A 17,178-nucleotide genomic window follows, 5' to 3' on the forward strand; every position below is an offset into this window, starting at 1 on the left:
TATCCGCTTGTGTTGCGTGCCACTACCTGGGACGAAATTGGTTCCACCCGGAGGTTGTAAAACCTTGCAAAGGTGTTGGGTGCTGCCCAGCCCGCTGCTCTGCAAATGTCTGTTAGAGAGGCACACCTGGCCAAGGCCCAGGAAGCCGCTACTCCCCTGGTAGAATGGGCTTGTAGCCCTACTGGGGGCGGCATGTCCTGGGCGACATATGCCAATGTTATGGCGTCAATGAGCCAGTGGGCGATCCTCTACTTGAAGACAGCGCTTCCTTTCCGCTGTGCACCAAAGCAGACAAAGAGCTGCTCAGAGGTTCTAAAGCTCTGCGTGCGATCCAAATAGATGCGTAAAGCATGCACCGGACACAGCGACGACAGGGCTGGGTCTGCCTCCTCCTGGGGCAGCACTTGCAGGTTCACCACCTGGTCCCTAAAAGGGGTGGTGGGAACCTTGGGCACATAGTCCGGTCGGGGTCTCAGGATCATGTGAGAGTAACCCGGACCGAACTCCAGGCATGTTTCGCTGACAGAGAACGCTTGCAGGTCACCTACCCTCTTGATGGAAGTGAGAGCAGTCAGGAGGGCAGTCTTCAAGGAGAGTGCCTTAAGCTCGGCTGATTGCAAAGGCTCAAAGGGGGCTCTCTGTAGACCCTGAAGAACTACAGAGAGGTCCCATGAGGGAACAAGGTGCGGTCTGGAAGGGTTCAGCCTCCTGGCGCCTCTCAGGAACCTGATGATCAGGTCGTGCTTCCCTAAGGACTTACTGTCGACTGCGTCATGGTGTGCTGCTATGGCGGCAATGTACACCTTCAAGGTGGAAGGGGACAGCCTCCCTTCCAACCTCTCCTGCAGGAAGGAAAGCACTGATCCGACTGCGCATCTCTGGGGGTCTTCGCGTCGGGAAGAACACCACTTACCGAACAGACGCCACTTAAAGGCATACAGGCGCCTCGTAGAGGGGGCCCTAGCCTGAGTGATCGTGTCTACCACCGCAGGTCCCGTCCAGGAGATTCCAGATTCCAGAGGTCTGGGCGCAGGTGCCAGAGGGTGCCCCGTTCCCGAGAAAGAAGGTCCTTCCTCAGGGACATTCGCCAGGGGGTGCTGTCGTGAGGAGTGTGAGGTCCGAGAACCATGTCTGAGTAGGCCAGTAGGGTGCTACTAGGAAGACCCGCTCCTCGTCCTCCCTGACCTTGCACAGGGTCTGCGCAAGCAGGCTCACTGGGGAAACGCATATTTGCGTAGGCCAGGGGGCCAGCTGTGTGCCAGCACGTCTATGCCGAGGGGAGCCTTGGTGAGGCCGTACCAGAGCAGGCAGTGGGAGGATTCTTGGGAGGCGAACAGGTCCACCTGTGCCCATCCGAATCGACTCCAAATCAGCTGGACCACCTGAGGGTGGAGTCTCCACTATCCCCTGAGGGTAACCTGCCATGACAGCACGTCCGCTGTAGTGTTGAGGTTGCCCGGGATGTTAGTGGCTTGCAGCGACTTGAAGTGCTACCAACTCCAGAGGAGGAGACGGCGGGCGAGTTGTGACATACAACGAGAGCACAGACTTGGCGGTTGACATATGCTACCGTTGCCATGTTGTCAGTCCGAACCAACACGTGCTTGCCCTGGATCAACGGCCGGAACCTCCGCAGGGTGAGCAGAACTGCCAACAACTCGAGGCAGTTGATGTGCCAATGCAGTCGCGGGCCCATCCAGAGGCCAGCGGCTGTGTGCCCGTTGCAAACAGCGCCCCAGCCCATTTTGGAGGCATCTGTCGTGACCACGACGCGCCTGGAGACCAGTTCTAAAGGAACAACTGCCCGTAGAAACGAGAGGTCGGTCCAAGGGCTGAAAAGACGGTGACAGACCGGCGTGATGGCCTCGAGTCTGGAGCCAGTGCTGAAGCGGTCTCATATGCATCAACCCGAGCGGGGTGGCTACTGCTGAGGATGCCATATGCCCCAAGAGCCTCTGAAAAAGTTTCAGTGGAACCGCTGTTTTCTGTTTGAACGCCTTCAAACAGGCCAGCAACGACTGGGCACGCTTGTTTGTAAGGCGCGCTGTCAAGGAGTCCAACTCCAAACTGAGAAAAGAGATGCTCTGAACCGGGAGGAGCTTGCTCTTTTCCCAATTGACCCGAAGCCCTAGTCGGCTGAGGTGTGATAGCACCAGGTCCCTGTGTGCACACAACATGTCTCGAGAGTGAGCTAGGATTAGCCAGTCATCAAGATAGTTGAGAATGTGAATGCCCACCTCCCTTAACGGGGCAAGGGCAGCCTCTGAGATCTTCATAAAGACGCGAGGAGACAGGGACAGGCCAAATGGGAGGACTTTGTACTGATACGCCTGACCCTCGAATGCAAACCGCAGGAAGGGTCTGTGTCGAGGAAGGATCGAGACATGGAAGTACGCATCCTTCGGGTCTACTGCCGCGAACCAATCTTGATGCCGGACGCTCACCAGAATGTGTTTTTGCGTCAGCATCTTGAACGGGAGTCTGTGTAAAACCCGGTTCAGTACTCGCAGGTCCAAGATTGGCCGCAACCCACTGCCTTTTTTCGGTACGATGAAGTAGGGGCTGTAAAACCCTTTCTTTATCTCAGCTGGAAGGACAGGTTCTATCGCGCCCTTCCGTAGGAGGGAAGCGATCTCCGCGCGCAAGGTGGCAGCATTTTTGCTCTTTACCAAGGTGAAGTGAATACCGCTGAACCTGGGCGGGCGCCTGGCGAACTGAATCGCGTAGCCGAGTCGACGGTCCAGATCAGCCATCGCGACGGATTGGAGAGTGCAAGCCACGCGTCCAAGTTCCACGCAAGGGGGACCAAGGGGACAACGTTGTCGGACGTACCGGCAGGTGGGGCCTTGCGGCGGGGCGGAGCTCGAGGTGCCACACCACGTTGTGGCCGTGCTGAGTCTAGGGACATCGAAGCACTTACCTGGCTCCTTGTGACCACCCCCGGAACAGTCTGGGATGGGGGAGGAAGAGGCATGTCCTCGTAACCCGTGGAGACTGCCACATCGGGGGTGGCTGTTTGCCACAGCTGGGCGTTCAGGGGCGGAAAGGCCACCGCTGGAGTTCCAATCCTGCAAGAAGGAACCCATGGACGGTAGTCGTGGTGACGACCGTACACACCGGGTATGTGACCCAGGGAGGAAGGAAGCCGCTCTTTTGCTGAACTGTTGGGTACCACAGCCACTTGGGCATGCAGTGAAATCAAACAAAAAGGCTACAAGAGATTTTCCGCCAGGACCTCCACCGGGGGATGGAGTGGTCTTTCTACCAGCTCCACTTGAGTGGGTTCCCTCATCCCTGGGTCGCCCATCTCAGGGGCACTTTAAGGACCTCCATGGGTTCTTGGGTGCCGGCTGTGAGACGGGTGGCATCTGCTTCCTGCTGTGGGCTCCACGCCAGGGCCGGGCCGAAGGGGCGGGCTGCGGCGGAGCCGGTGCAGTCACTGCAGGGGGATGCCCTTGGCGACAAGCAGACGGGGTGCAGGATCTTGAGCCACGCCGGGGCAGGATGTGCCAGATTGCCTCCGTCTGCTGCTTCACCGCTGAGAACTGCTGGGCAAAGTCCTCACGGTGTCACCGAATAGGCCCGCCTGGGAAATGGGGGCAGCAAGGAACCGTGTCTTGTCGGCATCGCCCATCTCGACCAGGCTGAGCCAAAGGTGGTGCTCCTGTACCACTAGTGTGGCCATCGTCCGCCCGAGAGCCTGCGCCGTGACCTTCGTCGCTCTCCGAGCGAGGTCGGTCGCCGAGCGCAGTTCCTGCATCAAATCTGGGGCGGAACTACCCTCGTGCAGTTCTTTCAACGCCTTGGCTTGGTGGACCTGCAGGAGAGCCATGGCATGCAGGGCAGAGGCGGCTTGTCCAGCAGCGCTGTAGGATTTAGCCGTCAGGGATGACGTGAGCCTACAGGGCTTGGACGGGAGCTTAGGGCATCCGCACCAGGTGGCGGAGCTCTGTGGGCATAGGTGCACCGCGAGCGCCTTATCCACCAGGGGAATCGCCATATAGCCTCTGGCCGCCCCACCATCGAGGGTAGTGAGAGCGGGGGAACTGCGGAATCGGGGCCGGGCAGTAAAAGGTGCCTCCTTTGACTTCGTCAGCTCCTCGTGCACTTCCGGGAAGAATTGCACTGGAGTGGGGCGTGGCTGCTTTGAGCGGCGCCGCAAGCCCAGGAACCAATCATCAAGCAGCGAGGGTTCAGGGGAGAGTGGAGGGTTCCACTCTAACCCGACGCTCACGGCCGCCCGGGAAAGCATGTCCGTCATTTCGGCATCGGCCTGTGACTGGGCAATCATCCCCGAAGGGGGAAGCCCAGCTGAGGCTTCTGCGTCCGACTGGACAAGCCCGCTCTCCGATGCTGTGCTCGAGATCTCATCATCTTCGTGGGCTCCGAACAAGAAGCCAGACTCGCCGTGTGATGAGCCGGCGAACTCATCCGGAAGCCCGATTGGGGCAGACGAGCGTGCTGGGGAATGGGTGGTCCGCGTGGGGATACCTGGCAGAGATGATCCCATTGGGGTCCCCAAATCGCCCCCAGTGCTAGCTGCGCTGGCCTCATACCCGTAAGTAGAAGGACCGAGGCGAAAACAACGTTGCCATGGTCATGATCTCGCAGTGAGAACATGAACCATCCACAAATGCTGCCTCCGTGTGGGTCGCACCCAGACACGAAAGACAGCGATCATGACCATCCGAAGTTGAGAGATAACGACCGCAACCAGGAATAACACACAATCGGAAAGGCATCTTTAAAAAGACGCGTCTTTAAAAAGACGTTCCGTGTGTGCCGCTCTTTTAGAGAAATATATACTCTTTTAGAGGAGGAAAAGCTCTTTCAGAAAATATACTCTCTTGTTTTTCTGGCGAAGTGCCCAGGGGCGTTCTCTGCAGTGCACCAGTGCAGAGGAGGGAGAAGCCGCTGAAATGCGCCGTCAGATCCAGCAGAGGTGAATGAACAGTAATATTCAGCTCAATGAGCATGACCGTTCGGCTCCGAAGAGAAAATCTGAATGAGTGGTTGAATACCAGCTCCTTTTATACCCGTATGTCCAGGGGAGTGGCATGCAAATACCACTCGCCAATTCTCATTGGTCTTTTATCAAAGACCAGAGGCGTGTCGGGCTCCCAAGAGTGACCCCTAGTGTCACTACATCGACACAACGTCGAGTGAGTGACAGATAGGGAACTCGCATAACTTTGAGTTTATAATATTTACAAATATGAATTAATAAGTAAAATGTAAGTTATGAGTTGAGGTTAAACATCTCTCAAGTGCAGGAATCTGTCAAATCACCTGTCACCCCACATGAAACAATGAGCTAACCCTGGTATGTGCCAAGGGTTTGTTTTGGATATCTCATATTCATAATGCCTGATTCAGACAGACACAAGTGCATGACAACGTTCTCGTTATTTGGAGACAAATATCTGGGCTAAAAATTAGATTGATGATTTTTAGGTGCAGAGAACTTGGTATTCAAATTAGCTCTTGAAATGATCCATAAACAGAACATAATTAATTAATCAAAGTCTTTCAAATTCGATAATTTCAAGGGTTGCTGGTTTTAAATAGAGAACTGCATTGATATTATCATTGCAATTTTCAAGTCTGTTTAATGCAAATGAAGGTAATTAGAATTCTACTTTGAGGAGATACACAGCAAAACCAATCAATAAATTTAATGAGGCATCAAATTAATTTTGTTTTCCATTGCCTTCCTTTTCTGCTCACACTGTGATCCTCCACACCAGAGGGGGCGCTGAAGAAACACCCACCTTTGCAATCAGGTCGATGAGTGGTTGGGCTCCGAGCTCTTCTATTCGCTGTTCATTCAGACAGGAGAGATAGTATGACTGCGTCTTCCTCTCTGCCTCACTGCTTGAGTTAAAGGTGCCGTTCTCTACAGAAAATAAGAACAAGAATCTGGAGTTGCATGTGAGTTACATCACAATAGTGTTAAGTTTGAGTTCACCTTAGTCAAGTCAACGTCTTTAACCAATCGAGAGGCCAAAGGGGGCTGAGTTGGACTCAAGACCGAGTCCTTTACACCCAAAATAACTCTTTGGCTGAACTTGATTCAATTATGGATAGTGGTTCCACATGTTTGAAATGAGTTTTCTTACATTAAAATTAACATGTAATTTCAACTTATATACTTCAAGTAGAGGGAACCTAGCTGAATCAAGTAAACCCAACCAAATTTAACATGTCAAAATAACAAATGAAGCTCTTTAAGTGATACACTAGCTAGGACAGGAAATGTTAGCATGCTAAACAAATACTGGTGAGAAGCACTATTGAGTACAACTTTGTCACTATGCTATGGTTAGCACAGCAATGTGTAGAAAACTCAAAATGTATTGGCCCTCAAAGTAGTCTCAAGCATTCTTCACCGCGATGGTAACCCCCAGAACTACAACATAACAAATTCTTCTACATCTCAACATAACAAAACATTAAACACTGACGAGTCTCCCCGTTTATATTCATCTTGCACAATGACACATAAAATAACACTTTAACATTTACTCTCTCTCTGTTGAGTCCCATGCAAAGCATGCTGGGAACTAGAAATCATCTGCCTAGTTTCAGTTAACCAAACAAAAAATATTTATGTTGTCCCAACACACATGGATTAAGTAAAGCTGACAAGATGCTTTTTTTAGTTAAATCGACTCAGTTAATTGAAATACTCATGGTTACATAATTTTTTGAGTAATATTAACATGGGAGGTTTGAGTAAATCTGATGATAGGGAATTTTTTTTTTTTCACAACTAGGAAAAACAATGTTTCAATATAAATGTAACAAAAACGTACCTTTGTTGCATTTCATATCAACATCTTATATAGAGGTCGACCAATACTGGATTTCGCCAATACCGATAACTAAGGTGGTTGGAAAAAATCGAAAACTGATTAATCGACCGATAGTTTTTAAAATTGATTTATAGAATGTTAAAAAAAAAAAAAAACATCTTAGTCTTTCCTTACTATGACAGGCACAGACATAGAGGCTATAAGAGTACAAAATGAATAAAATCCCAGATGCAGTTTATTGTTCAACCAAAATCCCAATAATAAGATTTGATTCATAATGCGGGACTTTTAACTATAAACAAACCCAAAACACACAAGGGACTCTTATTTTAAAATGACGGAGATATAGCTCCGTTACAATTACAATTTCAAAATATGCACTGACGTGAGGATAAAAATATGGATGAATGTGGTCAATGATGAAAGATTTAAATATAGCAAACCCCCACAAGACTGTTTTTATTTAACCTCTAGAGGCTGCTGTTAAACTGTAGAATCAAGCCATTCTAACTGTAGAATCCTCTAGTGTCAGCCCATAGGAACACGAGGAATAAATAATATATTATATATTTCTGCAGCTATCGGCACAGATGTTTGCAGATAACCGATAGTTCCAAATAGTTCTAAAAAGGAACTATTACCACTGTTTAATTGGTAAAACCGATATATTGTCTACCTCTAATCTCACAATTAGTATCATGCTGAACAAACTTTAAAGTGGTTTCTGAACAAAAGCAAACTGTATAAGTACACTACCAGTCAAAAGTTTTGAAACACTTGACTGAAATGTTTCTCATGATCTTAAAAATCTTTTGATCTGAAGGCGTATGCTTAAATGTTTGAAATTAGTTTTGTAGACAAAAATATAATTGTGCCACCATATTAATTTATTTCATAATAAAACTAAAATTTAATAAAAAAAAAAGAAGTTTTTGAAATTGATGAATTGGACCAAATAATAAAGAAAAGCAGCCAATAAGTGCCCAACATAGATGGGAACTCCTCAATACTGTTTAAAAAGCATCCCAGGGTGATGCCTAAAGAAGTTGGTTGAGAAAATGTCAAGAGTACATGTCTGCAAAATCTAGGCAAAGGGTGACTACTTTGAAGATGCTAAAATATAACACAGTTTTGATTTATTTTGGATTTTGTTTAGTCACAACGTAATTCCCATAGTTCCATTTATGTTATTCCATAGTTTTGATGACTTTACTATTATTCTAAATGTGAAAAAAAAAAAAAAAAAAAAAAAAATATATATATATATATATATATATATATATATATATAATAAAGAATGAGTGTTTCAAAGCTTATGACCGGTAGTGTATATGAAGACAAAACTTAATGAACAACTCTTTTTTTATAGTTATGTTCTTCAACACACTTCTTATTGCATTATTTTGGCATTTCAATAATTTGAAATTTTCCCCCCCCCCCAAACAAAGTGAGTGGCATTATATAAAAAAGAGAACAGCTGTGTCCTTTTTAACTGAGTTATGTTTTATCTAATATTATCCCTATCTAAAAAAAATTGGCTATACTAAGATTGGTTTTATGTCTCTATCTGCCGAGGTTTGGGAAAATACATTTAAACTATTTTTAATAGCACTAAACTATTCCTAATTTTCAGGGTTTATTAAATTAATTTATTTATTTTTTTCAGATTTGAGAGCTATGGTGAAGATTTTCAGTGAACACAGTCTTCTCACAAAAAGCTTTCGTATGTCTTCAGAAGACTGGGGATATAGTGCACAATTCAAATGGACTCAGTTTAGAGATGGTGGTGGCGTAGTGGGCTAAAGCACATAACTGGTAATCATCCCCACAGCCACCACCATTGTGTCCTTGAGCAAGGCAGGTTGCTCTAGGGGGATTGTCCCTGTAATAAGTGCACTGTAAGTTGCTTTGGATAAAAGCGTCTGCTAAAAGCATAAATGTAGAATGTAAATGTAGTTTATGGTACTTTTTGCACTTTTTGAAGCTATACAGCTTCTAGTCATTATATGATTTCATTGTCTAGAAAAGAGCAGCTGAGATTTTCTTTAGAATAACTCATGCGTTCCACAGAAGAAAAAAGTAATGGGTTTGGTACGGAATGAGGGTGAGTAAATGATGACAGAATTTTAATTTTTTGGGTGAGCTATTCTTTCATTATTACTCCTGAAAAGCAGTATTACTTTTTATTTACTCCATATTTAGTTTTTAAGTAAATAATTTAAAAAAATTTGTTTTATTTATTTTTGTAACAGAAAGTATACAAAAAATAATAGAACAATATAGGTCTAGTGACAAAAAGTTTTTTTTCGATGAAGAGTGTAATGTTTTATTATTCACCAAAACGCATGCAAGTTTCATTGTATTTTTTTGCTAAAATATTTTGTCGTAAAATAATTTTTTTGAAACACTTGAATTGAATTCATACTCTTAGTTATCAAAGAGTTGAAAGTTGAAAGGAAATGCAGTTATTAAGCACAAAGGTTTTTCTAGTTTCAAAGGGGGGCCTAACAAAACAAAACAAATTTAAAACCACTGCTTAAATGCTTTACATCAAAATGAAATTGTCCTTGACTGAGATAAAAGCGACAGGGAGAAAGAAAGATAACAACAAAGAGGACATAAAACATGAGAGAAAAGAAACAAAAATGTCACGTAGCAAGAGGGAGGGGGGGCTCACGCGGAGCAACATCGAAAAGGTAAACAAACATGACAGGGAGGGAGAACGACTTGCAGAGGGTCAACACACAGGTCATGAAACAGCCAGCTGAGTTTCTCCAGCTGCTTGACAAACTGACATCACACTGCCCTCTGATTGGCCATGTTGCTTGGAATGCTGGGATGCAAGGAGAGGCAGTGCAGTGGAGGTGAACTGAGAAAGGCCCTGCCATCCATCTTTCTAATGTCATCTCTATGGCAGCTGCCCATGTGCGACAAAACGTGACAAAATGCAGATGCCGTGAGCGAACAGAACGAGCAGGGGTGGTTTTCATCCTCAATCACCTCTACCATCAGTCACAATATGACGCAGCTGCCAGCGGGAAGACAAAGGTGGAGGGGGAAAGCATTGCCACTGTCATTGCTAACTTCATTCATATGTGAAATGGTGCACTTGAGCGGAAAGAACCGGAAGAGGTAACTGGCAGTGCAGAGTGCAAACTGGACTCAACAGAGAAACAAACAAACCATATGTACCCTGTGTGCATTATAACTTTTTCTATGGTTTTTAACCCTCAGAGACCCACCGTAGCAGATTTGCAACGTTTGTTTAAAGCAATTAAATAATATCTAATAATCATGAAATACAGGTAAAAACTACACATAACAATAACTGACACTGAACTGTATCACAATAACAGCTTTGGTGGGAAATAATGTTTAATGAAAGCATTTTAACTGTCAGAGCTTGCTAAAGTCACACAAAAAGTTCACAGCTAGTTGACAATCACTAACACTAACACGATTGTCCAAGTAAGTATCTGACATTTAATATTTTTGTAATATTTTCGAAATTCCCCAACATGTTTCCTGAGTGAAATATGATATTATATATGTCATAAATCTGGGACAATTTTTCTATAAAAAAAAAATTAAATGCTGGGCTTGAGTGCTCACATTTTTCTATATTCATACAATGAAGCATATTCAGTAAATCATGGATAAACTTTTCCTAATTTGCAGCTTCTTTTTTTTTTTTTTTTTTTTTTTTTTTTTTTTTGTGGTGTTATGGAATTACTACATAATATCAGCAAATATATAGTCATCCTTAATTTTAAATAGTCAAATTTCTTAACTGTTCGTGAATTTACACTTTCTGCTTGTAATAAATTATTTTTCATATACTTTTGTGAATTCTTTTAATTCAAAACTCCCATTTACTGTCCAAAAAAAAACTGTGGTTAAATTTTGCAACCCTAATGCATTGCATTTTTCCAAAATATGCACAAAAATCATAATTTTATAACAAGTGGCTTCCTAAAAAAAACACTTTCAAGTGGTCATAAAATTCTTTAAAAAAAAATTATATTACAGGGCTACAAAAGTGATTAAAGGTAAAGGTAAAATAGGCGTTGATGTGTTGTTGTGGAGGTGGTTAGATGCAAATTTCTACCACAGTGTGACATCAACAAGTCATTTTGGCAGCTTGGTTACAACAAATGCTCTTTTTGCAGTGAGGAGAATGTTTTGAGTTCTGAAACTTACAGAATGTTTTTATAGTACAATGACCTCTTTATATGTCAAAAGATCTAGAGAAATTTGTTTCCTCATGTCATAACCCCTTTCAAGGAGCATAACTGTTTTTCATCAATGCTTGGGTGTCTGAGTATTGAAGACCCCATATCATCCAAATTAGATTTTTGTGGCTTTTAGTCCATGTCTGTTAGCCTTGAGGTCTAGTGTACTTCTAAAAATTGACTAAATTAACATGCATTTAAAACTTACAGGGGGGAATTCACTAAGAGCTGGTAATTTGCACGTGCTGTCTGTGCTTGTTTAGCGCCCGATTCACTTAAGGAATTATGCAGATCAGGCAACAGTGGAAACACGGCCACAAAATCACAGCTGAATGCAATTTGCACGGTGCAATAATGATCTTGTGGGTCGATTCTTAATGCTTTATAACGGAGGAACCTGCCAGGACTGTACAGCATCACTGTGATCCAAAAACCTGAATAATCTCTTAAACAGGCCACAGCACTGACAACACCGCACATCGAGAAATATGCTAGGTTATCACTCTTCTCCATCATTTGATCATTATTTGATGATGTACACAAACATATCTTTAAAAAAAAAAAATCATTTTACCACATGTTTTCATCTGGTGGTAATAGTGCGATATAAATTGGGCTGTGCAATTTTTGTGAATGAAGCACAATCTATAATGAGCTTAATTTACATAGAAAAGAGGTGTGTTTGCGCAGAAAGGAATGACAATGACTTCGTTTAAAAACTCAAGGTGCAGCGCAATTTCTGCGCTGATTGCGCCTGCTTATACTAGATTGTGGGTGGTTAGTGAATAAGACAGGTTTTTCGAGAAGGGTCAGTCTGCGTCATATAAGACTAGTACAAGTCCCCCCCCACCCCCCCCCCCCCCTTCAAATAACCAGAAAAACACTTGAGTCTTGCAACAGTTGGATGTCACGTTCATACAACAGTGTTTATTTGAGTCCCACAGTAACCCTACACCTACCCCTGAACTAACCCTAACCACAAAGATAAAAAAAAAAATACAAAAGTTTGAAAAATTATTAAATATACTGCAACTTAAAAGTTCTATTAAATACAATATACCACCATATCACTAGGTCACAACTTTGCTGAGAAATGTGATGAAAATGAAGAGAAGAAGCCAGCAGTATGCTAAGCTAACAGGCTAACCAGTTAGCTTGTGAGCTTATTGGAGAAAACAGAACAGAGACATTGTTATTTCACCATTTATATCTTTGGTTTCATAATATAAAATGTGACATGTAATAAAAATTATTCTTTGTTATATTCACAAAGTTAAGACAACATGAATCATTCAGCAATTGCATAGGATTGTAATAGTTCTTTTTATCTTTATGATCTAAGGGGGGCTTTACTTGAAGTGGGTATGTAGTGTAGTGGGTGTTCCTTGTTGTCTTGCAGGATGCAGACAGATACACTTAGGTTTTTCTGCTGAAATACCACACGCAAAAGTGGTACTTCTAAAATTAACTGTTTAGTGAATTTGCCCCACAGTCTTTCTCTTCCAAAAATATGGACCAAAAATATTGTTGACTCATCTTCCACTAACTCACTTTGTTCAAAACAAAATGCTCTCTATAATGAGAATGTCCCTCCTCTAATGCCACCTTCTTGTGACTAGCACTAGCAAGTAGCAAATCATCTTAATGACTGTGACGTAAACAAAAGAAAGAAAGAAAACTGCACTTGTCAAGCCATTTCATGGTGTGAAGTGTGTAAATTCTTATGTTTATATTAAAATTAGGCATCCACTGGTTGACTTACTGAAGAGTGTAAACACCATGGCTATGTGGCGTTATCAAAACCTTACCCTTAAAAATCGAGAGTTCGTTGCAAATTTGCCGCAAATTCACCAATGATCACACATGCAAATGAGCTTAAAAGCAAACTCCCGGTTAAGAGCTGCAAACTTCTGCCAAACATTTGCATTGAATCAAAAGCTCATTTGCAGCTAGTTTGCCAGAATTCTACATTTTTTGTAAGGGTACTTTATTTATTTGAGCTGCATGACATGTCAACTTCTGGCTCAACCAATGGTGTGAGTTTAGGGTTGACTACCAGTTTGTCAATAGTATAATAGAACAGTAGTTAATGGTAAATATTAAATTTTCGTAACCACCCAGAACACCCTAGCAACCACTTAGCAACGCCCTGTCAACCATTCACAACATCATGACAGCAAGTTTTGGGAAAGCACCATTCACATGTTCTGCAAAAAAAAAGCAAAAATCAAGTACATTTTTTTTTTTTTATTCTGTTTGATGCCACCAGTGCCACCGACATTGCACGCTTCTCCTGTAAACATCTAAACCAAGAAAGGAGGGAAGAGTTCAAACAAACAGATAAAGGCACACAAATGATAAGTCGCAAATATAAACGCAGCCGCACACTCTCAGACACACAATTACACTCGTTCATGACCTTTGATTGGTGCTCTTAGCTGTTGTCATGGCAATGCACCTGACACTTCTTTGAAGGAAGCAGGAACAATTTACTCTACACAGTCTCTGTTTGTATGCACCTCTTTGTCATGCGAAAGACAGATGCCGTAATGAATAATCTACAATATAATTGTAGATCTGCAATCTGCAAATCCCTAGGCCACTTCTTCATTTAATACACTCTCTTTATTTGCCTGTTGGGTTGTCACGAAAACCAAAGTTGCAGTTTTCTTTGCCAATCTCAGTCAAATTTCATGATTATCAATATATCAATTGTTAGCCTTTGTCACTTGTTTCCATTCAATGAAAGTGGCTGTCTTTCTGCCTATTATCACCTTTTGTATTCCACATTAGAAAAAGTCATATGGGTTTTGAACAATTTGAGACATTTTAGTTTGAAGTAACGAAGTAACAAAATAACAGTATTGAAGAACCAGTACTTTTGACGTCCCTATCTGCCTGCTTTTCTTTACTGTAGTCTATTCTCCTCCTAACAGTGCCATCACATTAAGAGACAGGAGGCAGGAATATTCAGGCAATAAATTCTCAGGGGCCCCGTGGCAGTCCAATTACAGGTCAGCAGGTCTGGTCTTGAGAGAGGACACACGGTGAGAGAGGAATGAGCTTTGGCACGACTCGCTGCCTGTCGAGCGGAATACAACACTGATCTCTCCCCATTTCCAGCATTTGCTTGTGTTCGTTTGTGTTTGCTGGGCAAAAGGTGACAACTGAGCGGTGCATTGGCACAAAGCAGTCATTTCTCTTTTTCAGTGTCTCTCTGTCTGTAACAAAAGTACATTTTATTATTTTTCTCTTAAAAACACATTAACTGTACTCTATGCATTTTTTTTGTTTGTTTTTTGTTTTTTGTTTAAACAAATATTTCAGTTTCTAGCATTCTCAGTCTACTGTATCATGTATCTATACCCTTTATTTCTGTTTCTTTAATTTCCTTGTTCCATTTCTTTCTTTTGTATCATCTATCCTTTCTTTTTCTTCATTTCAAGTCAATGGCTCTGTTTCAAAACCTAATGAGATGCATATGTAAGCAGCATTTTAAGGCATCATAGGCATTTTTCCAACACGAAGGCTGTTTCAAAAGGTAGGCAGAATATGTATGCCTTCTATATGCGAGTGTGCTCCTAAAAGTTGACAAAATAAACTTTAGACTCTCTCTATCTTACGGAGCTCCTTAGAGGACAGGGAGGGAATTTATTTTCTTAAAAAGCTTTGCATTACCTCGCAATAGTTTTGTGTTCCTTCACAATACGTTTTCTGTTCCCTCTCAATACGTTTCGCATTCCCTCGCAATAAGTTGTGTGTTCCCTGGCAATAGTTTGCGTTCGCTTGCAATAAGTTTACCATTCCCTAACAATATGTTTTGCATTCCATCGCAATAGTTTTGCATTCCCTAACAAAAAGTTTTGCGTTCCCTCACAAGTTTTCTGTTCCATCTCAGTACGTTTTGCGATCCCTCACAAAAAGTTGTGTGTCCTCGCAATAGTTCGTGTTCCCTTGCAAAAAGATTTCCGTTCCCTAATAATACATTTTGCATTCCCTCACAATAGTTTTGTGTTCCCTCACAAAGTTTTCTGTTCCCTCTTTATACATTTTGTGTTCCCTCGCAATAAGTTGTGTGTTCCCTGGCAATCGTTTCCACTCCCTCTCAATAAGTTTTCTGTTTCCTCTCAATACATTTTGCATTCCCTCGCAATAAGTTGTGTGTCCTCGCAATAGTTTGTGTTCCCTTGCAAAAAGATTTCCGTTCCCTAATAATAAATTTTGCATTCCCTCACAATAGTTTTGTGTTCCCTCACAAAGTTCTCTGTTCCCTCTCTATACATTTTGTGTTCCCTCGCAATAAGTTGTGTGTTCCCTGACAACAGTTTCTGTTCCCTTGCAATACGTTTTTTGTTCCCTCTCAATACGTTTTGCGTTCCCTCACAATAATTTTGCATTCCCTAACAAAAAGTTTTCCATTCCCTCTCAATGCATTTTGTGTTCCCTCGCAATAGTTTCATAAAAAGTTTTCTGTTCCCTCTCACAATTTTTTTTTGTTCCCTCTCAATGCATTTTGCGTTCCCTCACAATAGTTTTGAGTTCCCTAACAAAACGTTTTGCGTTACCTCACAAAACGTTTTCTGTTCCCTCTCAATGCGTTTTGCATTCCCTTGCAATAGTTTTGCGTTCTCTCACAAAAAGTTTTGTGTTCCCCCGCAATAAGTTTTCTGTTCCCTCTCAATGTTTTGCGTTCCTTCGTAATAAGTTGTGTGTACACTCGCAACAGTGTTGCATTCCTTTGCAAAAATTGTTGCTTTCTGTCACAATAAGTTTTCTGTTCTCTCACAATAGTTTTGCGTTGCTTTACAGTTATTTTTGCGTTCTCTCTCAATAGTTTTATCCATCCCTAACAAAGATTTACCATAGTTTTACTACACTAACTGTAGTTCCCTATCTGTCACTCACTCGACGTTGTGTCGATGTAGTGACACTAGGGGTCACTCTTGGGAGCCCAAGACACCTCTGCTCTTTGATAAAAGGCCAATGAAAATTGGCAAGTGGTATTTGCATGCCACTCCCCTGGACATATGGGTATAAAAGGAGCTGGTATGCAACCACTCATTCAGATTTTCTCTTCGGAGCCGAACGGTCATGCTCACTGAGCTGAATTTCTACTGTTCATTCACCTCTGCTGGATCTGACGGCGCATTTCAGCGGCTTCTCCCTCCTCTGCACTGGTACACTGCAGAGAACGCCTCTGGGCGCTTCGGCAGAAAAAAAAAAGAAAGTATATTTTCTGAAAGAGATTTTTCCTCTAAAAGAGTATATCTCTCTAAAAGAGCGGCACACACGGAATGTCTTTTTAAAGACACGTCTTTTTAAAGATGCCTTTCCGATTGTGTGTTATTCCTGGTTGTGGACGTTATCTCTCAACTTCGGATGGTCATGATCGCTGTCTTTCGTGTCTGGGCACGACCCACACGGAGGCAGCATTTGTAGATGGTTCATGTTCTCACTGCGAGAACATGACAATGGCAGCGGCTCCCCGCCTCGGTCCTTCTACCTACGGGTATGAGGCCAGCGTGGCTAGCACTGGGGGCAATTTGGGGACCCCAATGGGATTGCTTCCGCCAAGTATCCCCCCGCGGACCTCCCATTCCCAAGCACGCTCGTCTGCCCCAGTTGGGCTTCCGGATGAGTCCGCCGGTTCGTCTCACGGCGAGTCTGGCCTCTTATTCGGAGCCCGCGAAGATGATGAGCTCTCGAGCGCAGCATCAGAGTGTGGGCTTGTCCAGTCAGATGCAGAAGCCTCAGCTGGGCTCCCCCCGTCGGGGACGATTGCCCAGTCACAGGCTGATGCAGAAATGATGGACATGCTTTTTTGGCGGTCGCGAGCGTCGGGTTAGAGTGGAGCCCTATGCTCTCCCCTGAACCCTCGCGGCTTGAAGATTGGTTCCTGGGCTCGTGGCACCGCTCAAAGCAGCCACGCCCCGCTCCAGTGCCTTTCTTCCCGGAAGTGCACGAGGAGCTGACGAAATCGCGGGAGGCGACTTTTATTGCCCGGCCCCGATTCCGCAGTTCCCCCGCCCTCACTAACCTCGATGGCAGTCAGATCAGTGCTTTCCTTCCTGCAAGAGAGGTTGGAAGGGAGGCTGTCCCCTTCCACCTTGAAGGTGTACATTGCTGCCATA

At 43.7% G+C, this 17,178-nt stretch overlaps 1 protein-coding gene across 3 annotated transcripts in view; it reads right to left on the minus strand.

The window, feature by feature from the left end:
* Nucleotides 1-17,178, minus strand: part of LOC127421990 (endothelin-converting enzyme 2-like) — a 111,403-nt gene that overhangs the window by 32,497 nt on the left and 61,728 nt on the right. For all 3 annotated transcript variants that reach the window (XM_051665281.1, XM_051665282.1, XM_051665283.1), the window contains one exon: nucleotides 5,772-5,896. In XM_051665281.1, the coding sequence (XP_051521241.1) occupies nucleotides 5,772-5,896 (125 nt within the window). The remainder of the gene's footprint in view (nucleotides 1-5,771; nucleotides 5,897-17,178) is intronic.

The sequence above is a fragment of the Myxocyprinus asiaticus genome, chromosome 31, assembly GCF_019703515.2.
Source record: "Myxocyprinus asiaticus isolate MX2 ecotype Aquarium Trade chromosome 31, UBuf_Myxa_2, whole genome shotgun sequence".
Taxonomy (NCBI): Eukaryota; Metazoa; Chordata; class Actinopteri; order Cypriniformes; family Catostomidae; genus Myxocyprinus; species Myxocyprinus asiaticus.